This window comes from Homarus americanus, unplaced genomic scaffold, assembly GCF_018991925.1.
Source record: "Homarus americanus isolate GMGI-L3 unplaced genomic scaffold, GMGI_Hamer_2.0 scaffold4582, whole genome shotgun sequence".
Classification (NCBI taxonomy): domain Eukaryota; kingdom Metazoa; phylum Arthropoda; class Malacostraca; order Decapoda; family Nephropidae; genus Homarus; species Homarus americanus.
In genome coordinates, this window is record NW_024715597.1 from 160,045 (window position 1) to 187,500 (window position 27,456).

At 43.8% G+C, this 27,456-nt stretch overlaps 1 protein-coding gene across 1 annotated transcript in view; it reads right to left on the bottom strand.

The window, feature by feature from the left end:
* Nucleotides 1-16,748: 16,748 nt before the first annotated feature.
* Nucleotides 16,749-27,456, bottom strand: part of LOC121857907 (homeobox protein aristaless-like) — a 56,774-nt gene continuing 46,066 nt past the window's right edge. Inside the window, exon 4 of the mRNA XM_042354153.1 lies at nucleotides 16,749-18,019. Within this exon, the coding sequence (XP_042210087.1) occupies nucleotides 17,369-18,019 (651 nt within the window). The 3' untranslated portion in view covers nucleotides 16,749-17,368. The remainder of the gene's footprint in view (nucleotides 18,020-27,456) is intronic.

Here is a 27,456-nt window from a genome sequence, read left to right on the forward strand (position 1 = left end):
CATACTGGAGGTAACAAGCTCCGGAACTCTCGTGCGTCAACCTCCAGGAACCAAACTTATGAGGTACTGTAGAATATTGAGTTACGTTCTGTAGCAGCTATCGTTTAGTACTGTAGGATATTGAGTTTACGTTCTGTAGCAGCTATCGTTTAGTACTGTAGGATATTGAGTTTACGTTCTGTAGCAGCTATCGTTTAGTACTGTAGGATATTGAGTTACGTTTTGTATCAGCTATCGTTTAGTACTGTAGGATATTGAGTTTACGTTCTGTAGCAGCTATCGTTTAGTACTGTAGGATATTGAGTTACGTTTTGTATCAGCTATCGTTTAGTACTGTAGGATATTGAGTTACGTTCTGTAGCAGCTATCGTTTAATACTGTAGGATATTGAGTTACGTTCTGTAGCAGCTATCGTTTAGTAATGTAGGATATTGAGTTACGTTCTGTAGCAGCTATCGTTTAGTACTCTAGGATATTGAGTTTACGTTCTGTAGCAGCTTCGTTTAATACTGTAGGATATTGAGTTACGTTCTGTAGCAGCTTCGTTTAATACTGTAGGATATTGAGTTACGTTCTGTAGCAGCTATCGTTTAGTACTCTAGGATATTGAGTTTACGTTCTGTAGCAGCTATCGTTTAGTACTGTAGGATATTGAGTTACGTTCTGTAGCAGCTTCGTTTAATACTGTAGGATATTGAGTTAACGTTTTGTAGCAGCTATTGTTTAGTAATGTAGGATGCTATCGTTTCATCAAGAGGCGATTACCAACACTTACAGAAACTACTATCTGATATTAGTCTCGAGGTCCTTCAAAGTGGTACCATGTGTTAAGTTGTGGCCTTCTGGGGGTACCATGTGTTAGGTTGTGGCCTTCTGGGGGTACCATGTGTTAGGTTGTGGCCTTCTGGGGGTACCATGTGTTAGGTTGTGGCCTTCTGGGGGTACCATGTGTTGTTGTGGCCTTCTGGGGGTACCATGTTGTTTGTGGCCTCTGGGGTACCCATATGTGTTGTTGTGGCCTCTGGGGGCAATGTTAGGTTGGTGGCCTCTGGGGTACCTACAAAGTTAGGTTGTGGCCTTCTGGGGGTACCATGTGTTAGGTTGTGGCCTTCTGGGGGTACCATGTGTTAGGTTGCGGCCTTCTGGGGGTACCATGTGTTAGGTTGTAGCCTTCTGGGGGTACAATATGTTAAGCCCAGGTCCTTCCCTAATACAGTAATACAAGAGTCAGGCCCTTCCCTAATACAGCACTACAGTAATACAAGAACTGACTTCCATACTCAGGTACAACTTTTCATACACACCTCAATTAACACTTACAGGTAATAACGAGTGAATGAGGTTGGATTTACTCACCCAGAGAAACATTCACTTACTTACTCACTCACTCACTCACTCACTCACTCACTCACTCATTTAAAAAATACTCTCACTCTCTCACTTAAACAATCTCACACAAACTCACCAACATACTTACAAAAATAAACTCACTCACTTACTCACTCACTCACCTCCCCCCCTCATTCACTCACCCTCTCACTCACTCCCTCACCTACCCTCTCATTCATTCCCTCCTTCACTCACCCACCTCCTCCCTCACTCACCCACCCCCTCCCTCACCCCTCCCTCACTCACCCACCTCCTCCCTCCCTCACTCACTCATTCACTCACCTGTTACATATATCCTCATCAAGGTAGCCTCCCACCTGATCACACCTGCCCAAGATGTGGACGCTCTAAGCTGCCAGTTATTCAATTATCCTCTTATTATTTACACTTCCCATTAGTCTTCTTCTTTATTGTCTTGTTATTCATTACATTTATCTCTTCTCCATTGTGTTTTTATTTACAGTTCTTATTTATTTATTTTTTTAGTTATTATTTCCTCTATTATGTTTTTATTTAGTTCTTATTCTTTTTTTTATTTACTATTATTATTTGGTTAGTTATTATTTCCCCTCAATTATGTTTTCATTTATAATTCTTATTCTTCGTCTTTATTTTATTATTTATTTACAATTATTATTTCCTCTGTTTGATTTGCAATTCTTATCATTCTTGTGTATTGTTTTTATTATTGTTTATCATTCATACATACATACATACATACATACATACATACATACATACATACATACATACCCGCATATACAATTCTGCTATATATACATTCATTCATATACATATCTCTTTATATATCCAATCTTAACAAACCAGAGGGTAAAATACATTCACGTAGAAACATATGTATGTATGTATGTATGTATGGATGGATTTTGTGTGTGTGTGTGTGTGTGTGTGTGTGTGTGTGTGTGTGGTCAATATGTATTGGTGTATGAATGTAAGTCTAACATAAATACGTATATGTATGTATATATTGATGACAGCGTGCTTGCGTTTATCCATATATGTATTTAATGTATACAGTACATAAATATACATATACACATATATAAATCAGTGATGGTAATTAGCAGGGAATGTGGTTGTAATGTGACGTGTTGGTGACGTGTTGGTGACGTGTTGGTGATGTGTTGGTGACGTGAAGTGGATCTGGTAAAGTTTAGGAAGTGATGTGTGAGGCGAGGGGAGGCGCTATTGTAGTGGGAGGGAGGAGCTATTGTAGTGGGAGGGAGAAAATATTGTAGTAGGAGGGAGGAGCTATTGTAGTGGGAGGGAGAAAATATTGTAGTAGGAGGGAGGAGCTATTGTCATGGGAGGGAGAAGCTATTGTAATAGGAGGGAGGAGCTATTGTAGTGGGGGCAGGAAAGTATTGTAACTACTAGCAGAGCCTTGAAAAGATAATTAATTTAATAGCTTTCAACACACATAGTTAACATTCCTTTCCCGATCTTAAGCACACGTGATTTACCCTATTGAGAGTCACCTTTGTTTAGTGTCGACCAGCGCCATCATCACCACGACAGACTGGAACAATAATCTGGTCTCATTTATTCAAGAGTTCTATCGACTTGTAACATGCAACAGCTAATAAGATTTTTTGCCTCTTTGTATCATGCAATGGTGTCTTTTCATCTATGTGAGTCGTGTGATTGTCCTCATTGTACTCACCACTACGACATTGTCCTCACCACTACATTGTCCTCACCACTACATTGTCCTCACCAGTACGCCATGCAACATCTATACTTCATGACAAAGGTTTATCTTTTTTTTTTATTATATAGTCACGTCATCTTTGTACCATTGCAACAATAACATGAAAATAGTATCAATTTGTAACATGTCTTTTCACTGCCACACACTGCATGGTTTACCAGTGCCATCACAGCTTCATTATGCTAGAATGATTGTACTGCATGTTGCATTAGAGAAAAAAGATGATAAATGATGTCTTACTCACCGTCCCTGCGGGTGTGTCTTGTCCTGACGCTAGAGTAGTTCGTTTTTTCCTACCAACTTGGTCAGGCGGTTTTTTCCCTGGCTTGGTTCACGTGACGACTCCCATGAAGAATTTATTCCCGCTGTGGTGCGTGAGTTTATGGCTTATAAAATGTCTAAATTGATAGTCTGTGTCAATAGGTTCAGCCAATTGCTAACATTATTGATTTTTGGTTGTGTTTTTGTGTGTGTATCTTGGCATCTATCTCACCACCCCACCTCCCATTCCTTCCCTCCCTCCCTTGTCTGGCCTCCGTTCCTCCAAGATGGAAGAAAGTCGGTAATGCGGCATAAAAACAATTTATACTCGATTGTATTTCTATTCTTTCGGCTGAAATATCAGTTTTTAATGACCCCAAGACTGAACCTGCGACATAAATACCTTTAGATCCACGTAAACAGAAGCTATTAAAGCGATAAGCAATATGTGTTGTGTCAAGGTGAAGTGAGCTGACCCCGGAGAGAAGTGGCGGCCTGGTGTTGACTGTGGCGTGAGGCAGGGTAGTGTTGTATCTCCTCTTCTATATCAAATTAATGATAAATATCAGGATATAACCAGAAATGTGTAAGTATTAACCTTAACATTACGGAAGATAGAGACAATGGGGATACATCACATCTCTGAATGTATCCAACGACAGTACTGTATATCATTTACTCCTATATGGTATTAAATTGTCTAAACATAATTCTCGTCAAAACTCTTAGATGGATCAATAGCATATTCACATGTTGCCACCAAACTCTTTATGACCTTCACGACAGGAACAAAACAGTGTGTGCTCTGGTTGTGTTGATTTACGGGATATTTAGTCATTATTAAAAGCGTGTGAGCAGTACTTGTGGCTCGCCTTCCTACTGAAGAATACATGTCTTGGTTAAGATAGGTGGTTTTTTTTTGCGTCTTTGTTTCATCACCATTGAACAAAAGGTACAGAGTTTCGTACATAGAATAGTGAATAATAAACTCCTGTACATGCACGTGTGTGAGTTACTGCTGCTGTGTGTCCAACGATGTTAAAAAAAATTGAATTAATTCTTCAAAAGTCTGAGAATTTGATATCAAGAGTTGAGGGCTTGTGTATTCTGTTCCCGCCTTGCGTTACCACCAACACCCAGTCACCACGGAGTTCTTGCACCGGGGTGGGGGGGGGGGGTAGGATTACATACAGGGTGGCTCAGAATTCTTTTATCAAATGTTCAAACTTCTTGTTATTGAACTTAATACACATGTTACCTCTGTGACACATGATCGGGTGACCAATATGTTATGTTTGAGGAGTGTTCAGCGGCCGAGTGGATACATCGCTCACCTCCTGCCTCTAAGTGGTCGTTGGTTCACACTCGGGGGGCGTTGCCTGTCCACCCAACTGTGTATAGGTGTCCCACTATTTAGTTTGGAAAGTGAATGTGATGTAGTACAGTACTGACCACACTGCCTGTTTGTATACCGAAGGTTTAATGTTCAGTATACTGTATCCGCGCTGCGCCTCATACGCCGTCAAGCCTTCGAGACTCACTTTCATTGTTATTAGTTGTCTGGTCTAGTTATCAGAATACCTTATGTTTATCATGTTTATCCCTTTCTTCTTATTTTGCCTTTAATGTCCGGTCGATATCCCCAAAGCAGCTGAGAGGATAAGGCCGGAATTTCACACACACACACACCCACACACACACACACACACACACACACACACACACACACACACACACACACGTACTGGTGGTGGTGGTAATGGTGGTAGTTATAATGAAGACATAGATGACGTTGATGGAAGTAGTGAGGAGAAATATATTGAAGAGAGAGAGCGCAGTAACAGCTGTAAGGTTATAATTATTTCCACCACTTTTCCTGTGATGGTGATGTGGTAGGGTGAAGGTTGTAGGGGTTGTAGCGAAGATGGTGATGGTACACAGTAGGTAGTAGGGATGGTGGTGGTGTGGTCGTGGTTATGGGGCAGGTTGTTGTAGAGATGGTGGTAATGATGATGTGGTTGTGGTAGGGGGCAGGTGTTGTGGTTGTGTGGTGGTCATGGTATGGTTGTGGTCGGGGCAGGTGTTGTTGGTGGTCATGGTATGGTTGTGGTCGGGGCAGGTGTTGTTGGTGGTCATGGTATGGTTGTGGCTGGGGCAGGTGTTGTGGGTGGTCATGGAATGGTTGTAGGGGAAGGGTGTTGTGTGGTCATGGTATGGTTGTAGAAAGCAGGTGCTGTGGGTGGTCAGTGCAGTATGGGTTGCAGGTTGTAGGTGTTGTGGTTGTTGGTGGTCATGGAATGGTTGTGGTAGGGGGCAGGTCTTCTTTTCGTCTGTTTCTCCTCTCCATTCTTTACTTCTTATCCATCATCCTTATACTCCTCCCTTAAGTCATTCCTTTATCAGTTTTCTCCATCTTTTACATTTAATTTATTCCCTCTCTTCTCTGGTCCTTAAACCAATCCATCCCTAATCCAGAGTTAATCTTTTTATCAATTATTCTTCTATCTTCCATTTCCTTAAACCAATCCATCCCTAATCCCCTAATCTTGAGTTAATCTTTTTTATCAATTTTCCAACTAATAAATATTCTTTCGTCTTCTACTTACACTCAATCGTTAACCTGATAGTTATAAAAGTCAGTGTTGTTGTTGTGATCTGGATTTATGACGTATACTCAGGAGCTGTTAAGACAAAAACCTTGGAGGGAAAAGGCATAAATTCTCCCTGATTATAGATGGTATATAACGGGGTCGATTTATCCACTACATAACTCGTATTTATGCACCGATTTACGACTTGGTGATTAAACATTTTGGAATTCTCTCTCTCTCTCTCTCGTGTGTGTGTTCGTTCTCTCTCTCTCTCTCTCTGTGTGTGTGTGTGTGTGTGTGTGTGTGTGTGTGTGTGTGTGTGTCTGTCCCTCTCTTTCTCGTGTGTGGGGTGTGTGTGTCTCGTGTGTGTGTGTGTATGTGTGTGTGTGTGTGTGTGTGTGTGTGTGTGTATGTGTATTGTCTCTCTCGTGTGTGTGTGTGTGTGTGTTTCTCTCTCTCTCTCGTGTGTGTGTGTGTGTGTTCTGTCTCTCTCTTCTCTCTCGTGTGTGTGTGTGTGTTCGTCTCTCTCTCTCTCTCGTGTGATCACTACATTAAGCTAGACCGTAACTTAAGAGTATTTGCATGAACGCTTCCTCACTAAATCATAACTTACGACTAATACCACCAGATCTCTTCATCAGCTGAGGCCGTAGAGCAGATACTAACTTACGACACTTTATGATCGGCTTCCTTAGTAGATCTTAACTTAGGAGAGTCATCAAGAATGCATAAATTTGCCTCAATAGCCACTTAGTTGATGTTAATATCCCGGTGTTGAAGGGGTCATTTGCTCATATTTCATGCTGTTTAAGTAATGCAGTGTGACCGACGTCTCTGGGTTAAAATGGGATTAGGTGGAGGTTTTAGTCACCCTGGCTTAGCTTGGCTTGTTTAACCTCATGATTAAACACTTGAACGTTAATCTGAGCTAACCTAACCTGACATAACATGACCTAACCTAACCTAATTTGACATAACCTATACAAACCTAATCTGACATAACCTAACCTAACTTAACTTGAGCTAACCTAACCTACTCTAATGTTAATCTAATCTGACACAATCTAACGCTAACCTAACCTAACCTAACCTAAAATACCAAGGTAGCGTTAGTGATTAATCGTCTGGTAAAATTAGCTGGGGGTTAAACTCCACTACTGGTGAACCATGAACCACACATACCCAGCATGATTCACTTTGGTTCATCACGGTCCAGCACGATCTACTTCTGTCCATTGTGGTTCACCTTGGTCCATTTCTCCTTAGCGTGGTTCACCGTTGTCCACCTTTACTCACTTTGGTTCACCTTGGTCCATCTCTGCTTAGCGTGATTCACCGTGGTCCACCTTTAATCAGCATAATACACCTTGGTCCACCTCTGCTTGGTTCACCGTGGTCCAACAGGTCACCAGAGTAACATGAGAGCTCTGGTCCACATTGTTACCCTCATTTTAACGTTCCTTCATTTGTTTATCCAACCCATCACACCATTATTTGTGGCACTTGACGGTAAAATATACACCATACGTTCTCGTCTGTTTTCATTACCTCCTCAGAGTCTCTTGTTATAGTACATATATTATTCGTTAACTATATGAGTACTTGTACAGTTATTTATGTACTTCGCGTGTACCATTCATTTGTTTCTTATCGTTTTTTTGTTGTACTTTTAAGCTCGTGTGGCGATACTACTTAAGCTTGGCTATTCCTCATGGGTGTACGTTCCGTGGTATTCGATACTTGCCCTCCCCTTGTATTTAGGCATAATAAAAACAGTAATTTATTATGCGTAATAAGGCCACCTTTTGTGTTGATGAAGGAGGTCCGGTACAACAACTAGAGCAGCAGCAGCAGGCACCACCACCTCCCACCCATGCGTCTGGCAGCTGTGTGTGTATGTGCGTGCGTTCCACCGCCCCCCTGTTTATTCGTATCAATTATGGTGGGAGTTTATCACAAGGTAGACGAACCTTAAGCACGGACCACGAGAGCTGAGGTCCGCCAATAATATTCAGATATGAATAAAATATACCTGGCTTTATTTATCACCTATGAACGTCGACACGAAGCAAAAGGATACTGGCACTGTTATTGTTCACTTTATTCACTTTGTGTGTGTGTGTGTGGCAGCCAAAGGGCTGAAAATATAGTCAACAGGGATGATGAAAGTTACATAATTGGGGAATAAGTCACTTGATTGACAATGATATACAAGTATTACATTTAATAACAAAGGGAAGAAGGTCATTCAACAGGGAATTTCAGTATAGTAATAATACAGGGAATAGGTAGTAGGCAGCTATCAAACAGGGAGGTACTACCGCCTGGGAAGATATTGGCAGCAAAATGTGTTGTCTAATGGTAAACCCTGCTGCCATATGGCATCACAAAAATTGTGACCAAGTCCCAGGTTGCTGATCTGACTGACTTTGTCTCATTTACACACAATTACAGGGTCTCAATTGTTTCTCTTACTGTGACAACACAACACATCGTTTCTCACTCTTGGTGTTTTATTTTTCATGGTGCAATTTGTTTCTTCTTTTGCCCCCCGGCCCCGATGTGGGTCACCTGTGCCCGGGTGGGCTAATCCCCATAAACAGGTAAGATGGACAGGGAGTGTAGACACGGGTTAACTACGAGTTGCTGATCATTTTTACTGTACGATGGTTGGGACTGGGCTGTTTTTATAGCTGTCAGTACGCGCTCGTATGGGCTGGATGCGGTTGTGGTGTCGCACAGCAATTCGCTGGCAAGGAATCTCGGGTGGGAATAGTAGCAGGTGGCGGGTAAGGTAGCCAAATTGATGGAAACAGTAGACACTGGAAGTTGTAAGTAAATTGATGAAAACAATAATTTCAAACTCCATTCGAAATCACCTGGAGAAGCACAAGTTGATCAATGATTCCCAACATGGCTCCACAAGTGGGCGTTCATGTATGACTCATCTATTGACATTCTTTTTTCAGTTGTTTTCAAATCAGTGGATGATGGGCACGATTGTAATGTAGTATATCTCGAATTTTGCAAGGCCTTCGAGAGTCCCCCACTAAAGACTTAACACGAAAGGTGGTGGCACACAGAATTAGAGGAGACATTCTAAAATGGATTTGGGTGTGGGTTACGGGACAGAAAACGAGTAAGCATTAACGGCACGAAATCCAATTGGGGTAACGTCACTAGTAGAGTTCCCCAAAGCTCAGTACTTGGACCATTATTATTTATTATATACATAATACGACATAGATATAGGCAAAGGCAGCAACATAAGTAAATTTCCTGATGACACTAAAATAGGGCGTGTAATTAAGTCTGACGAGGACTCCGCAAAACTACAGGAAGATCTAAACAAATTTTTCGCATGGTCTGAAAAATGTCAGGTGAAATTTAATGTGGACAAATGTAAAGTACTTAGTCTAGGAGATGTAAACAGAGAAACCAGATAACAGATGAACAACGTTGTTATAGAGAAATCCGACTGTGAGAAAGATTTAGGAGTAATGATGTGTAGGAATCTTAAACTAAGTCAACAATGTGTATTTGCTCGAAACAAATCTAATAAAGTACTTGGGTTCATCCAAATGAGTGTTAGTTACAAGACTAGCGAGTTCATCCCAAAATTATATCTTGCGTTTGTGAGACCTCATTGGATTACGCAGTTCAATTCTGCGTCACCGTACTACCGAATGGATATAGAATCCCAAGAAAGAATTCAAAGGAGTGACAACACTAATACCAGGCATTAGGAACCTGAAGTACAGAGACAGGTTAAAGCATCTTAATTTGCACTCCCTCGAGAGACGTACAGTGGGGGACGATATGATCAAAGTGTATAAATGGAAGTCAAGGCTAAATGAAGGTGATATAACAAAGGTATTCAAACTATCCAACCAGGAGCGAACTGTTAACAATAGTTTTAAATTAGACAAATTTAGATTTAGGCGCGAGATAAGTAAACATTGGTTTGGAAATAGAGTAGTGGATGAGTGGAACAAGTTACCAAATATCATCATTAACTCGAACACGCTGGGTAGCTTCAAACATAGGTTGGACGGATATATGAGCGATAGGGGTCGGGTGTAAACGGGACTGCCCAGTATGGGCCAATAGGCCCGCTGCAGTTTCCTCCATTCTTATGTTCTTAGAAGCTTCTCACCAAACTTACAGATGAGGTCGTGGTGGTGATCAGAGAAAGCCGAGAGGGTCAGTGTGTTGTGCGTTTCTTAATGTGAGGAGTAGGAGAAGGAGAGAATAATCTTGCATGCCCTCTTCTGCACTTTTTTATGTGTTTTCGTTGTGTGGCATTTAAGGATGAAGGTCAGGCAAGGAAAGTATAGGTGAACTTTGGAAGTATGAATGTTGAGTAAGCACTGAGGAGCTCGGGCGCGGGAACTCCTAGGGACTTGAGACGACGATGGAGGTGGTGACGAAAACTGAAGGATTTGACAATTGCACTGATGTGTGCTTTCCAATTTAGTTTGTTATATTTGCTGACGCCAATGTAATGGGGGGAGGTGGGACATGGTCGGAGGAGAGGTTGATGTGCATAACCATGGTCTTGGTATGGTTGATGGTGAAGTGGTTGTTGGTGGCCCAATTTTGGAGACTATTTAATATATCCTGGAGGGCGGAGCAGTCAGGAGCCGAATTTTTCACACTGATCCCATGGTGAAGTCGTTGACATATTTCCAACGACTGGGAGTTTCCCTCGGGGCGTAATTGATAAGCATGAGGATGCCTTGGGGGACACCAAAGGTGAGTGACTGAATGTTGGAGACAGCCCCTCGGAAGCGTACGGCTTGGCGTCGGTCACTAAGGAAGTCTGTAAGCCATGGTATAAGATTTCTCCGAAACCCGAAATCGATAGCTTTGTTGATGACTAAATTTTGGTCGACTAGATCGAATACCTTGGTGAAATCAATGGAGGAGACAGCCACAGACGTCTTTCGTTTTTCCAGATGACAGTATATGTAGTCGAAAAAGCTGAAACGACAGTGAGTGGTGTAGGATCTATGGCGCCTGCAATATCAGTCAAAAACGAAAGTTTCGAAGATAAGCTGGGTATTGGGTGATGCCAATGGGTCGTAACTCGTTTAAGGTTTATGAACTCATTGATTTGGGCGCTGGTGAAACTTACGAAGTGTGTGCGTGCGCGCGACAGTAGACTGCCAAAGCGGCTACTTTACAATCACCTGACGAGTAGTAAACGCAACGCGGACGGGTAACTGAAAAGGTATAAGAATAGTCTTAAGACAAATGAGAAAAAGTGACAAATCGACCCCCTCACCTGGGAGACGATTACCCCACACCGTAACGCTTGGAGGATCACCACACGAGAAGGTGTCAATACTTTCGAATTAGCCCGACTGCAAACCGAGGCAGACAGCGTCAACGCCGGAAAGACGCTGTTGACGCCTCTCCCACACTAGATGTAGCCCTCCACATGTGCAACATCTGTGAACGACTCTGCCAGTCCCGTAACGGCCTCTTAGTCACCTCAGAACTCACCAACGAAGGTGACATCTTTAATAACTTGTGGTAACATTATGAGATGTTCTTTTTACCACCATGCTATTGTACTATTCCAGATGATACTAAATGTTACATAATACTTCCTTGAGATAAATGTATAGTATACCTATATGAGGTGCCTAAAAGAGAGCTCAGGTTCTCAACTGGCTCAGCCATGTTAATATTGTTATTATTATCCACTCTGTATCTGTGTTTTTCTGGCTAAATAAACTATTTCAATTCAATTCAATTCAATTCAATTCATTGTATCATAGGTGATGATCGTCATACTCGATTCCGAGTGACAGCAAGGCAGTAGGAGCTGTGTTTGCGTAGGTGTGCGTGGGTGCGTATGTGCGTGTGTGAGTGCATAATAATAATAATAATAATAATAATTAACGGTTTATTGAAAAAGTTCTGCAGCCCGAAGGCTGAAAATATACATTGGACATAAATGACTTATTACATACATTGGTGGTTTAACAAAAGCCTTCATTAGAGAAAGGTAAAGGAACATACAGTGAACATTCAGATTAATGTAGGTGTTGAACAGCAAAAACGTAGTGTAGTAACTCCCTCCCAGATGGTATTAGGAGGGACCTCACGTGGTGTAGTGGTTCCCTCACAGATGGTGTTATGAGGGGCCTCAATACGTGGTGTGTGGTAGCACTCTCACAGATGGTGTTATGAGGGCTCCCACGGGCGTAGTGCACCCTCTCATGATGGCGTTATGAGGGCCTCACGGTGTAGTAATTTCACAGATGGTGTTATGAGGCCTCACGGTGTAGAATTCTCAATAGATGGTAAGTGAGGGCCCCACGTGGTGTAGTAATTCCTCACAGATGGTGTTATGAGGGCCTCACGGGTAGCACCTTCACAGAGGGGCGGAGGGGCCTCACGTGGTGTAGTAATTCCCTCACAGGTGGTGTTATGAGGGGCCTCACGTGGTGTAGTAACTCCTTCACATATGGTGTTATGAGGGGCCTCACGTGGTGTAGTAGTTCCCTCACAGACGGTGTTCTATAAGTGAGGTGTGGTCCCAGGCCTTCCTATCGTAGACGGATTAACACATCGCTGGCTGTTGGGTCTCACGTTATCACTGGGTACCTGGGACCTCACTGTGTGAAGGTCAACTTGGGTACCACTGTTACTGTTGAGTTGTTCTCACTGACTTAAGCACTGTTCACCACTGTTCACCTCTGTTTAACACTGGTTCCATTCCTTTTCCAAATGAAATAGTAACTTCTGGCAGAACTTGTTGATATTCCGGTGGGGAGGAGGGTTCAGGGGAGGGGGTTGGTATGGGCCAACATAACAGTTGACCTGGCTGCTCTGAGAGGAGCGCCAGGTACGTCTTGACCCTTCGGTGGTCAAGGATGTAGCATGTGTGTATATGTGTGTGCCTACATATATGCGTGCGAGTGTGTTAATATTACCAATTAATATATCATTAAAATTTTTATTCGAGTCATATTGAAATTAATTAGTCATGTTAGGAATCAAGGGCCACGTGTCCTTCTTCATGTTACATGTATGATGTGTCAGGCCACAGGTGTGACAGGATGTTATTTGACACCTGCTTGTACGCCCCACTGAATATGAACACCTGCAGTCAACAGATGCGTGGTGGGGTAATGTGGCTTACCTGTGTGGGACCATCACCTGTGGAAGTACACGGTATTGATAACAAACCTGAAAATTCGAGACAGGTGTGTGAGCTGGACTGTACTGTACACACATATATGTAAAAGTGAAAGCTACAACGCTATGTCTCTTATATGTAGTGCAGCTTGGGGTACACATTTAATATTTTCACCATAAATAATATAACCACAATGTGACAGACAGACAGACAGACGTACCATGACCTCAGTGATATAATTTATGACCGTCAATCTAAGTGATATTTTATTTCACATGTCAATAATTTTTACCAACTAGTCTCTTAATTAGATATTTTTAAGTGATTTTGCGATATAATATAAATGTTAGTGTGTGTGTGTGTGCGTGTGCGTGTGTGTGTTAATTAACCATCAAAGTGGAATAAATTAAAATTCAGTAACACGTAATAAATTCCGCAATGAAATTCAACATGGCGGACGTTCCTTCCAGGTAAGAATCATCACGTGTCTTAATAGTAGTAAAGATGTATATCGTGTTTTATAACCAGGCAATAGTGCACCACCAGCCGGCCACATTCCTCCTCACCTCCCATCACCCACGATTCTTAATATTTCTACTTTACCACTCCACTAACCACCACTATCCTTTCACTTCACTCCTCTCCTTCTCCTCCTCACCTCCCCCCCTCCTCTCCCCACCCCTCCCCAGTGAAGTAATCCCAGGTGTGTGTGTGTGCCGGTAGAATCACTGTAGCTCCGGAAGGTGAGATGATTCTATGTCTATACCTTAAAGTTAAAATTACATCGTTATATTTTGTTCACATCTGTACCCTTTTTTTTACATTGGATTAGTTAAATAAATTTCAAAGTATCTATATATCCATGTTATTGTACACCGAGTCATTTATTTGAGTCACTTAACTCTTTGTAAGTATCTGTACCCAAGTTGTTCTTCACAGTGGGTCACTTACTTATATCACTTAACATTTGCTTCAGTGTCGTGTGTTAGTTGAAGTTTTTATGGCCATTAGGGTATCAACACTCTGCTCCATGGCGTGAGGCAGGTGACACCAGGCTGTGGAGTGGGGTGTGGGGGAGGGGGTAGGTGACGCCAGGCTGTGGGGTGCTGTGTGGGGAGGAGGGAGTTGACGCCAGGCTGTGGGGTGGGGTGGGGGAGGAGATGATGCCAGGAGGTGGTGTGTGTGGGGGGGGTTGAGGTCATACTGTGGGATGGTGTGTGGGGGAGTGGGAGGTGACGCCATGCTGCTGTGGGTGGGGTGGGGTGATGGGGAGGTGACGCCAGGCTGTGGGGAGGTGTGTGTGTGTGTGTGTGTGTGTGTGTGTGGGAGGGTGACGATGCTGTTGGGTGGTTGTGGTGTGTGGTGTGGGGGAGGTGAGGGCTGGGGTGGTGGGGAGGGGACCAGGCTGTGTGGGGTGTGTGGGGGGGTGGGCTGTGGGGTGGTGTGTGGGAGGGGGGCTGGGGCTGGGGGTGTGTGTGGGGGGGGTGGGGGAGGGGAGGTGAGGCTGTGGGGTGTGGTGTGTGTGGAGGGGGGGTGCAATGGGGTGGTGTGGGGGAGGGTGACACCAGGCAGGCTGTGGGGTGGCGTGTGGGGGGAGGGAGGTGGCTGGGGTGTGGGGACACTGGGGGAGGGGAGGGTGACACTAGGCTGTGGGGTGGTGTGGGGAGGAGGGAGGTGACGCAAGGCTGTGGGGTGTGTGTGGGAGGGGGGGACCAGGCTGTGGGTGTGGGCTGTGGGGTGTGTGTGGTGGCGTGGGCACTAGTGGGGGTGGTGTGTATGGGGAGGGGAGACACCAGGCTGTGGGGTGGTGTGTGGGTGGGAGGGGGGTGTGGGAGGGGTGTGTGGGGGAGGTGACTGTGGGTGTGGGGAGGAGGAGGTGACGCAAGGCTGTGGGGTGGGTGTGGAGGGTGGCACCAGGCTGTGGGGTGGTGTATGGGGAGGGAGGTGCCGCCAGGCTGTGGGTGTGGGGGTGTGTGGGGTGGTGTGTGGGGAGGAGGAGGGGCAAGGCTGTGGGGTGGTGTGTGGGGAGGGGGACTAGGCTGTGGGGTGGTGTATGGGGAGAGACAGGAGCTGTGGGGGTGTGTGGGTGGGTGGGAGAGGTGCCAGGGCTGTGGGGAGGGGGGGTGGGAGGAAGTGCGCCAGACTGTGGGGTGGTGTGTGGGGGGGGAGATGACTAGGTGTAGGGGGTGGTGGGGAGGGTGGAGGTGGGGGTGGTGTGACACCAGGCTGTGGGGTGGTGTGCATCGGGAGGGGGAGGTGACACCAGGCTGTGGGGTGGTGTGTGGGTGGGGTGGAGCTGACGCCAGGCTGTGGGGTGGTGTATGGGAGGGGAGACGTCAGGCTGTGGGGTGGTGTGTGTGGGGAGGGGAGGTGACGCCAGGCTGGGGGGTGTGGGGGGGAGGAGGTGACACCAGGCTGTGGTGTGGTGTGTGGGGGGGGGAGGCACTAGGCTGTGGTGTGGTGTATGGGGAGGGGAGGTGACACCAGGCTGTGGGGTGGTGGGAGGGTGGAGGTGAAGCCAGGCTGTGGGGAGGGGGGTGTGGGCGGGGGAGGTGACGCCAGGCTGTGGGGTGGTGTATGGGGGAGGGGGAGGTGACGCCAGGCTGTGGGGTGGTGTTTGGGTGGGAGGGGAGAGGTGTGGGGAAGGAGGAAGGTGATGCCAGGCTGTGGGGGGAATGCTATGCTGATTTGATGTAGAATATTTAGATTACGTGAGGATTCGGCACATCAGTTTATTTTGTCGTAAGATTTACCTAACCTAACCAAAAATTTATAGGTTAGGTTGTTGTTATAATGTTATTACTGTGCTTCAACAACTAAGGTCTTTGTTTTCAAGTCATATACGGTTCACTGCCTTAATCTCCAAGGCATCACTCGTATAAAACTTAACACGTATTCTAAGTTCACGTTCATTCATTTTAACCCACTTCTCTGCTTTCTGTTGCGAGGAGAAATGTTAATTATCTATAAAAATGTTAACAGTAATGTTAATTTTTCTTTATAGTTATTGTTAATATTTTTGTTTGTTTATCTCATTTAATATTCTTTAAATTTCTAAAAGAAGTTTATTACTTGTCTTAAAAAAAAAAAAATATATATATATATATATATAGCATATATATATATATATATATATATATATATATACATATATATATATAATTTTTGCTGGTAGTCTGTTGATTATAGTCTGATCAGCACGTTGCATAATTTGAGAAGGCACATCATCCAGTTGTGGTTGGTGGTTATTAATTACTGATAACAAATTTTATGTATGAAATAAATATATTTTTAACTCTAAATTTACAATGAATATATATATATATATATATATATATATATATATATATATATATATATATATATATATATATAGAGTGATTTCACCCTCAAATGCATCATCACACAGCTGGGCTTTCTCTCACAATTTTCCTCAAGATCAGAAACACTAAAAAAAAAGGTTGAGGAAATTAACATGAAAGAAACTAAATTTTTTTTCTTTGGTAAAATTTTCTTAAATAATTTCACTTATCAGGTGTTGTTATATTTAACAATTTCCAAATAATATTTATATTTCGGTGGTCTTTTGTAGGAAGAGAGAGAAGGTGACTAAAACATCATCACATGTTGTAAAACTGTATTGAAATAAGAGCACAGAGGACAAAGTTCACTATCCACACACAGGGTCTGCCCGGGGCGCTGCTGGCCCACCTACAGTCAAGGTCAAGATTATTTCAAGATTTAGTAGGGAGACTTAGGCTAGGGTTGAGGTACTTATAAGGTAGGTACACTAAGTTAGTATTGTTAGCACAGTTGATGGACGGATCAGTACAGCAACAAAGGTAAACACAAAACTTAAATACTGCAATACATGGAGTTCACAAGAAGCACCTTAAGTGACGACAGCTGGAGCATCAACGAGGGGAGCAGGTGGCACTCACGAGCTCTGCTGCCTCTCAGCCTGCTGGAGTATACATTGTTTCATTGTTACCTGTGGGAACACTGCCCCACTACTCGCTCTGACGTAATATTTCATTGTTTACTTAAATAACCACTGCCTCACAGTTCACCGTAAGAGTTACTGAATCATCGCTACTTTGGGTAACCACTGTCTCGTAACATCCTATAATTCTCAACATTCTAGTGTGATTATAGACATTCTGTTTCTGAAGATTCCCGGACCTCTGGTGGGCGGGGGTGGGCGTGGTGCGGTAGAGAAGGGAGGTGTGGGAAACCCCCATCTCACGTCACAACATCGCCGTGTTTACGCTGCATCTCCAGGCGCAGTTCGTGTTCCCGAGCCCGAAGTCGCAGCTCAGCGATGGACGATGCCCGGCGATCTTGATCGACCCCGCCCGCGGGTGCCGCCGGAGGTGACGAGCGCCCCCGCGTGGTCCCGCTCACTCTGGATACCTCTGGGGGCGTGATGGGTGGTGGTGGGGCGACCAAAGGCGGCTGCAGGGCAGGGACTGAGGCCAGGAGGGCGGCGTAGTCTGACTCTGGCAGCTTGGGTCTGGAGGAGAGCCCCGCTAGGAGGTGTGTGAAAGAAGGCGGGTAGTGGTGCGGTGCCATGAGGCCGGCGCGGTACTGGTGCAGTTCCCGCAGCCCTGACATACCTGCCAGGTAGCCCGCACCCGGCAACAGCTGCGCCGCCGCTGCTTGTAGGTAAGATGACGGCAGTCTGGACGCCGACGGAGGTAAAATTGGAGGCGAATCAAAACTATGCGGCTTCCTGATGTAGCCGAGGCCGGCGAAGGGGCTGGAGATGGTGGGAGGGAGGGCAGGGTTCTGGAGGGGCAGAGGTGCTGACGAAGGGAAGGCGCCGTACGGGTGAGTCGACGGACCAACCTTCTCCTGCTTCCTCCACTTGGCCCGCCGGTTCTGGAACCACACCTGGCGGAGGAAAAAGAACCAAGTTAGAAATAAGGTTCTACTGAGGAAAATAAAACACTGCCCTAATGCTACAACCTTAAGTTATTTTTCAATGAAACACCAAGTCAGAGAGAGATTCTGTTTATGTATTGAGTTAGTCACCGACACACAACCCCGAGATAATTTCTATTGAACAAACACAACATTAATGAATTACCCTATAAACATGTCCTTATCCCCCCCCCTCAACCATAACAACTACTTGGCATCACACACCTCCCCCACCCGCCAACACACACAACCACGTCACGTCGTTCACTACAGCGCCACCATAACATCACTCCTCACTGCTAACTCAGGTCTAGTTCTCAACATAATAAAAGTTAAGGAGCCGGCCAGTGGATAAATCCTCTCCTTCTCTACCTTAATTATGTGTCCGAGTCTCTCTCCGGTACTTAAGTTCCTATCAGGTTTTATCATGATACTTTCAGCCTCACTTAGTTTGGCCAAGAATTATTTACAGTTTTGTTAAATGTTTCTTATGCAATTAACCGGATATTCTCTCATAAGTAAAACGCCGGTCATTAGTATAGATGACCGGCACTATAGATGTTGGGTTTCAAGAGTCTCACCTGGGGAACACCTGAAGATTAGCCCTCTCCCAGGAAGAGTTAGGGTGTCTAATCATCAGGTGAAATAAGTCTTTGGGGCTAATCTTCAAGTGATACGATCCGAGTCTTTGCCATATGGTTTTTGACGTAACAACAGGGAAACAAAAACACGAAGATCCAAACGATTTCCGGATTATTTACAACTTAATGGATTACAGTCGTGTATATTACAGGTATCGGGTGTTTCTCTGTGACTACCGCTATGCCTACCAGCACTCCTCCACCTACTCCTACCACTACCAGCACTCCTCCACCTAATCCTACCACAACCAGCACTCCTCCACCTACTCCTACCACTACCAGTACTCCTACTCCTACCACTACCAGCACTCCTCCACCTCCTCCTACCACTACCAGTACTCCTACTCCTCCCACAACCAGCACTCCTCCACCTACTCCGACCACTACCAGCACTCCTCCACCTACTCCTACCACAACCAGCACTCCTCCACCCTACCACTACCACTCCTACCCCCCACAACCAGCGCTCCTCCACCTACTCCACCACTCACCAGCACTCCTTCACCCACTCCTACCAGTACTCCTTACTCCAACCACTACCAGCACTCCTTCACCTACCTCCAACTCCTCCACCTACTCCTACCACTACCAGCACTTCTCCACCCCGTAATTGCTGCCTCTAAAGTGTTCATCGGATCCCTAGAATTACCTCCTGATACAAATTAAACCATTTTGATTCTACTAAGGGACGTGTGTGAGTGTGTGTGTGTGTGTGTGTGTGTGTGTGTGTGTGTGTGTGTGTGTGTGTGTGTGTGTCTGTTGTCTCTGTCTACTGTACGCGTGTTCTTGTCTGTATGTCGACCTGTTTGTCTATCGTTGTCTGTCGATTTTATACACATGGGTGTTGTCAACTTATTATTTATTTTATTAAAGAATTATTGGGAATTTTTCTTTGTTAAGGGTAAACAAAAGAGGATCTAATCGCTTTAAAAATACAGTAATATAAGTAAATTATTTCATATATTTCAAAAGCTTCATTTTTTTACCTGCATAGAACACAAACACAATTGAACATTACCGGAGGAATTTCAGTATCAATTATGTTTTATGAATCGATAATTGACTTATTAGACGTAAAGCCTCATTAACGGGACCGAAATATAGAACAGTTAATGAACTACAAAACACTGGTTAATAACATCTATATCGATTCCTTAGGGTGAAGTCTTTAATAACCTAATGAAAATATGATATAATAATAATAATAATAATAATGATGATGATAATGATGATGATGATGATGATAGTAAAAACACCTGTAAATAATAATCGTTCAAGTGGTGGTGATGAGAAGGAAAATTACGACCCGCTGCTACAGACTACCTCGATAATTCTCCCTCTTAATGTGTTATCAAGATGTTTGGGTGGTGTGTCTTGTGAAGTGGTGCAGGAAGGAACTCGAAGAACCGTGGTAAATACTCAACCTCCTCCTCCTCCTCCTCCTCCTCATCCTCCAATTCTCCTTCTCCTCCTCCTCCTCCTCCTCCACCCTCCTCCTCCTCCTCCACCTCCTCCTCCTCCTCCTCCTCCACGGTAATACGACAAAGCGTCTCTCTAAATTAATCCTGACTCGTCTCTTTAAATGGATGCGGGGTAAGGGACCATATATTAAATGCTGATCTAAATGAGATAATGACACAAATAATGGCGGTAATTGGCCAGGTGAAACAGGTGTGCCTTTAGTAATCAGGTGATATTACGCCAAATGACAACAGTAATGATATGTCGTTGAAGGGAGGAAGGGGAATAAAGGGGGGAGGGGGGAGGGGGTCAAAGGTCATGGTAGGGGTCGAGGTAAGGTGGGATTTTTTTTTTTCTTCGTGTCTTTAACCTGTTTTGGGGGATTAAATGACTCAGCTGGAGGTGTTTTATCGTGGTTGATGTCTTGTCCTGCGCTACTGTTGTTGTTGTTTATGTTGTCGTTGATGTACCTACTGTTAACCCGATAGCTGTTGACTCTTAGAAAGTCAGCTAGTCAGTCAGTCAGTCAGTTTCTTGTCCGTCGGAAGTCATCTAATAAACCATCCAGGTAAACTAATTCGACAAACTATCCAGGTAAACCGGCCATTTAAACCAATTAAATAAACCAGCCAGGTAAACTAACGAGATAATCTAACCAGGTCAACCAATCACTAGAGGAGTTAAGGAATGGCCAAATTAGTGAACCAGTTACTCATCTTCTTGTACCTAGTCTTGATGGTCTCACCTGTGTGTTCCAGGTACTGATTGGAAGTTGTTGTCGTAAGTGGAGCGTTCCATCATCACCTGGGGTTACCTGGAGGTCACCTAAATTACCAGTCATCACCTGGAGTCACCTAAATTATCAATCATCACCTGGGGTTACCTGGAAGTCATCTGAGGTACCAGTCATCACCTGATGGTCACCTAACGTACCATCCACCACCTGGGGATCATTTAAAGTACCAGTCATCACCTGAGTATCACCTGGGAGTCGCCTAAGGTAAGGTATCAGTCATCATCACCTGCAGATCACCTAACTTAACCAGTCACCATCTGAGGATCACCTAAGGTACCAACAATTTCATCACCTATGATTTACCTAAAGTACAAACATCACCTGTGACTCACCTAACATTACCACTAACCATCACCTGTGACTCACCTACCATCACCACTAACCATCACCTGTGACTCACCTAACCACTCACCATCACCTGTGACTCACCTTCACCACTAACCATCACCTGTGACTCACCTACCATCACCACTAACCATCACCTGTGACTCACCTCACCTACCACTCTAACCACTAACCATCACCTGTGACTCACCTACCATCACCACACTAACCATCAGACTCCCACCATCACACATAACCATCACTGTGACTCACCACATCAGTCCATCACCTGTGGCTCACCACCGCCACACTAACCATCACCGCCTACCCACCATCACCACTAACCATCACTTGCAGTCATACCATTACCTGCAGATTTTAACCATCACCTGTGACCTAACTTATCACCCAGTCACCTGACTAACCATCACTCCAGGACTCACCGGTACACACACTAACCATCACTGACTCACCTACCATCACCACTAACCATCACCTGACTCACCTACATCACCACTAACCATCAGTACAAACATCACCTGTGACTCACCTAACATTACCACTAACCATCACCTGTGACTCACCTTACCACTAACCATCACCTGTGACTCACCAAACCACTCACCATCACCTGTGACTCACCTTACCACTAACCATCACCTGTGACTCACCAAACCACTAACCATCACCTGTGACTCACCTAACCACTAACCATCACCTCACTACTCACCACCACTGTGACTCACCTACCACTCTAACCACTAACCATCACCTGTGACTCACCTAACCAATAACCATCACCTGTAACTCACCTAACCACTAACCATCACCTGTAACTCACCTAACCACTAACCATCACCTGTGACTCACCTTACCACCAACCATAACCTGTGACTCACCTAGCCACCATCCATCACCTGCCAAGAAGTCACCTTTAAAGCAACAATAGGTAGTCACCCCGAACAAAAAAATGTGTAAGAACCACGTGAGGAGGAGACGGAGGCGAGATCTTTAATAACAGCCTGGCCACGGGGCACTCCTCACACACACACACACAAAACCCTCGATCGATCATAGGAATTTATTTAGCCATAATTTGCGAGTGGTGATTAAGAAACTCAGATGGGGGGGGTACACTGGGTGGTGGTGGTGGTGGTGGTGGTAGTGGTGATGGTGGTAGTGGTGATGGTGGTAGTGGTGATGGTGGTAGTAGTGGTGATGGTAGTTAGGTGTTAGTGTCGTTAATCTGGATTTATTTTTAGTTATTTATTGTGGGTTTTTTCTTGAAAGTGTAATGAGATGTTTAGAAAAATAATTGAATCTCTTAGCATGGTGTGTTGTGTTGTGGTGTGTTGTGTTGTGGTGTGTTGCGTTGCGTTGCGTTGCGTTGTGTTGCGTTGTGTTGCGTTGCGTTGTGTTGCGTTGCGTTGCGTTGCGTTGTGTTGCGTTGTGTTGCGTTGTGTTGTGTTGTGTTGCGTTGTGTTGTGTTGAGTTGTTTTAAGAAAGAATGATATTATTTCTTTACTTAACAGATGACTTTAATGCTGTTTCTTTGTTTATTTGTGTTTCTTGTTAATATTACTTGTGTTCTTGCTTAATAAAAAAGTTAATGACCTTTCTTATTTAATGTTTATACTTAACTACTGTACGTGGGAGTACCATTAACTAGTGCATGTTGCTTAATTGTCCGTCCATCATAGGTAGACTAATTGGTTCTTCGGCTGGTTTTTAATTATTGAGTGGTTGACTGGTCTGGTTCGACTGGCTGACTGGTGTAATTGGCTAACTGACTGGTTGATTGACTGACTGGTGTGGCTGATTGATTTACTGACTTGAGTAGTGTGATTGACTAACTGACTGGTTGATTGACTGACTGGTGTGGCTGATTGATTTACTGACTTGAGTAGTGTAATTGGCTAACTGACTGGTTGATTGACTGACTGGTGTGGCTGATTGATTTACTGACTTGAGTAGTGTAATTATTGACTAACTGACTGGTTGATTGACTGACCACAACAACAATATCACAAGTGTTGTAGTCCACCTGTCAGCACCACCACAACTAACTATCCAGAGAGAGTTATTAACGAAGGTAGTTTGAAGTTTGACGCAACAAATGTAAGGAAGACCAAGGAGTGTGTGTGTGTGTGTGTGTGTGTGTGTGTGTGTGTGTGTGTGTGTGTGTGTGTGTGTGTGTGTGTGTGTGTGTGTGTGTGTGTGTGTGTGTCGTTTAATACAGGATGCTGGTCAACTTGGTATAATTCTCTCCTTAAAAGTCTTGATATTTTTCAAATGTATTATATTGTATTCTCACTATGATATACTCGTATACCAAGGTGAGTGAGGTCTGAGTATAATGTATTTGTAGTGTGTATATGTATTTTTTTCTTGTATTTATTTATGTATAGAAAAGTATGTTTTGTATATTCGTTTATTTAAGATTTTTTTTTTTTGGGAGGGGGAGTAATTTTTTGTGTATATTAAGTACAGTTTTAATTAGGATTTTTTTTATACGAGTAATAGAAAATATTCTCAAAATCGTCTTAGGGTTTGAGGTACTCAGGTCAAAAGTTAATATAACATTACAACACTACACATGGTCCAGAATTATCCTCTTAAAGTTCCATCAATAACATAACACCATAATTCTTCTTGTCTACACCATTATGAAGACAGAGAGACAAAACCCAGCGAGAATCACCTTCCTAGACCTTGACTTGAATATAAAACGAGAGGAATATTTTCAACTTGGCTACTCCTGTTGATGTTTAAATGCAAGTCGGGGGTAGGGGGAGTCGGGGTGTCGGTGGGGAGGAGGGGGGGGGTGGTTGGTGGTGGGGGGAGAGGGGGGACGGGGAGGATCGGTGAGACGGAAGGTGGAAGTAGTCGGAGGAGGGGGAGGGGGTATTCTTTGGAGGGAAGGGAGAGTTGGTAGGGGGTAGGGAAAGTAAGGTGTCGGTGGTGGGGAAAGGGGGTCGGTTGTCAGTGGGTGTGAGGTGGTGGGGGGAAGACGTAGGAGAAGGTGGTGGTAGTGACAGGTTAAACCCATTAAAAAAAAACAAGTGAAAAATAAGACCATGTTAATCTTAAGGAAATTCCACCACCTGACGCAGCAGGAGTCTCCCAGTAGTGACTTAAACTGTCTCTTATAATCACGGTGCTCCTTCTACGTGTTCCTGCTACAGTAATTCACCCCAGAGCCTTGACGGTGACGGAAAAATATGAAATTACTCTTAAAAACCTGAATATGAACGAAATATTTATGCACTGTACTCTTAAAATGAACAAATGGCTGAATATTTTAAGTATATTTTAGAAGCGATAAATAGATAGATGAACGAAATTTTTTTTTGTAGTTTTGAAGGGACAAATGAACGAAAAAATTTATACACGTTATAATGAATATTTGAACGAAAATATACACACATAAATAAGAAAGGCACCAAAATACGGCTGTGTTGAGAAAGTCGGGGGATGGGGGGGGGGAAGTGGTCATTTTAGCAAACTGGTTCAACTGTGTTTATCCTCGGGTAATACTGACTAAACTACTACTACTAACTTACGATATAATGAACATCTTAATTGAATATATTTTTGGGTTAATCCGCCCTGGAGAAAACGCCAGTAGAGTTATGTAGTCATGAGAGCTTATAGGTATATTTTTTTCCCAGTCTGATATAAGACTCTGTTACTTCATGTGGTATTAAATCACCCCATTGATCATATTACGTAGTTATTTGATTGTTTAGCTTTGTTATTTATTTGTATAAGAGACATAGTAAAGGGAGTGTTACGATGAGAGGGAGGGAAGGTGTTAAGGAAAGGTGTGGGTCGGTTAAGGGAAGAGGAGAGGTGGGAGGAAATAACTTGCTAAAGGAGGGAAGGAGGAGGAGGAGGAGGAGAGGTGTTGGAGGAGGAACAGATATTTGGTGGTGAGGGAGGAGACAGTAGGGGTCGTGAGGGAGGGGGCAGTAGGGGTGGTGAGGGAGGAGACAGTAGGGGCAGGAGGAGAGGTGTGGAGGAGGAACAGCAGGGTGGTGAGGGAGGAGACAGTAGTGAGGGAGGGGGCAGTAGGGGTGGTGAGGGAGGAGACAGTAGGGGTGGTGAGGGAGGGGGCAGCAGGAACGGTGAAGAAAGGAGAGGCACAGGTGATGGGGAGGAGGGAGGAATGATGAGGTTAAGTGAGGGCAAGTGTGAGGGAGTAGGTACAGGTGTTAGGGAGGGAGGAAAGAGCGGACACAGGTGTAAGGGAGAGAGAGAGGGGGGGAGGAAGGAGCGGACACTGGTGTAAGGGAGAGAGGGAGGGGGGCGGGTGTAAGGGAGAGAGAGGAAGGAGAGCGGACACTGGTGTAAGGGAGAGAGAGGAAGGAGAGTGACACTAAGGGAGAGAGGAGAGCGGACACAGGTGTAAGGGAGAGAGAGAGGGGGGGAGGAAGGAGCGGACACTGGTGTAAGGGAGAGAGGGAGGAGGGAGGAGAGAGCCAATGAATCATGTGCCTCACAACAAGTAATGAGGTACATAAGTGAAGGGTTAATATAGACGTATACTGGGGAGCTGCTCCTGGTGGTGGCCCAGAGAGAGAGAGAGAGAGAGAGAGAGTCAAAACAAAAACAAGTGTGTAAAATAAATATGTAGATAATAACCAAAAAAATTACAATAATGAAAATAAATAACAATGAATAATAACAGATGGACAATATGCCAAATTTTTAACATAAAGATGATTTTAAATTATGATAACAATAATTACAGGTATTTAGATCAAGCAGGTGTACTGTGTTTATAAGCCAGAGAAGAACCCTTACTCTCCCATAACACCCGGAATAGAACCCACGTCTCACATACCGTATAGTTCTAGCTACCTCAAGACAAAACACCTGAAGAAAATAGACATCATCATTTATGGCTGATTAGGAGCTCTACCAATAACAAAAGACATATTATGTACTCCAATTCTCATCATGTATCATTAACCCAAAGAAATGTATTTAATAGTATTTACCTTCATTTCAAATTATAGTCATTAACCGAATCATTTCTAATCGAGACTTTACACCCGATTCACTGATGTTGTAATTATATAAACGAGTCTTACCAATAATAAATACATTTTACTGAAGAGTACTAGATCATAGGTTTCAATTCATTCTCGTGTGTGTGTGGGGGGAGGGGGAATGATGATAGTACTGTTGTTAATTACCTTGAAGGATAATGACCTAGTTGTGATTAATAAATGTGTAATAAAGTTTAATAACGTTAAGGATGTGTTGAGCCCGCAGGAGGTGATGATGACAGGATGTGTTAAGGATAGGCAGGATGGATAATAGGATGGTTGAGGATAGATTGGTCATGGAGATTGAGATTGATTACGGAATTACAGTTGATAGATGGTGATGAATTGGTTGAGCGGAAATTTAGCGATATTAAGCGAAAATACGTAGAAATATGGCTAAAATAAGCAAACAAAATTAACTACGCCCCAAAATTAAATAATACAGTCGGTATGTGTTTTTTTTTTTAAGTACATTACACCAAACAATTCTTCCTGTTGGATCACTTAATTATTTCCTTCATAAGTTTCAATTTTAATTCTGGTTTTAAGTCATAATTCCATCATTTTATTACACTATTTTACCCATTATATATAAATCACTCAAAGAACATTAATTTTCATCCCATTTCAGCAATAGAAATCTAATGAGTGACTCAACGTAAAGATTAGGGACAATAATCATAGAAATTAGCGATACTATATACGTCAAATATAGTAATTCACAATATTTACTGCCTCAGGTGGGGCAGGTAAGTCATGTGCTAATTGAGGTAATGAGACGAGAAGACATATGGGAAGGGCGTGAAGAGGGGGGGGGGGACCTGGCCAGCTGAGTATCACTGGGAGGGGAGGGGGTTGGAGGAAGGAGAGAATGGGGGGAAGGGGTTGAGAGGGAGGGAAATTGGGACGGGGAAAGGGTGAGGGGAGGGAGAAAGAGGAGGGTAGAAAGATGGGTAGATGGAATTAAGGGAGGAAGGAGAAGGCGAGAGAGAGAGAGAGTAATAATAATATCAACAATACTAATAACATCATTAATAATAGTCTAATAATAATAATAATAATAATAATTTAATCAAGACAAACTATAATCGCAAAAAAATCATCACTTAATAAAGCCATCAGCCACTTACC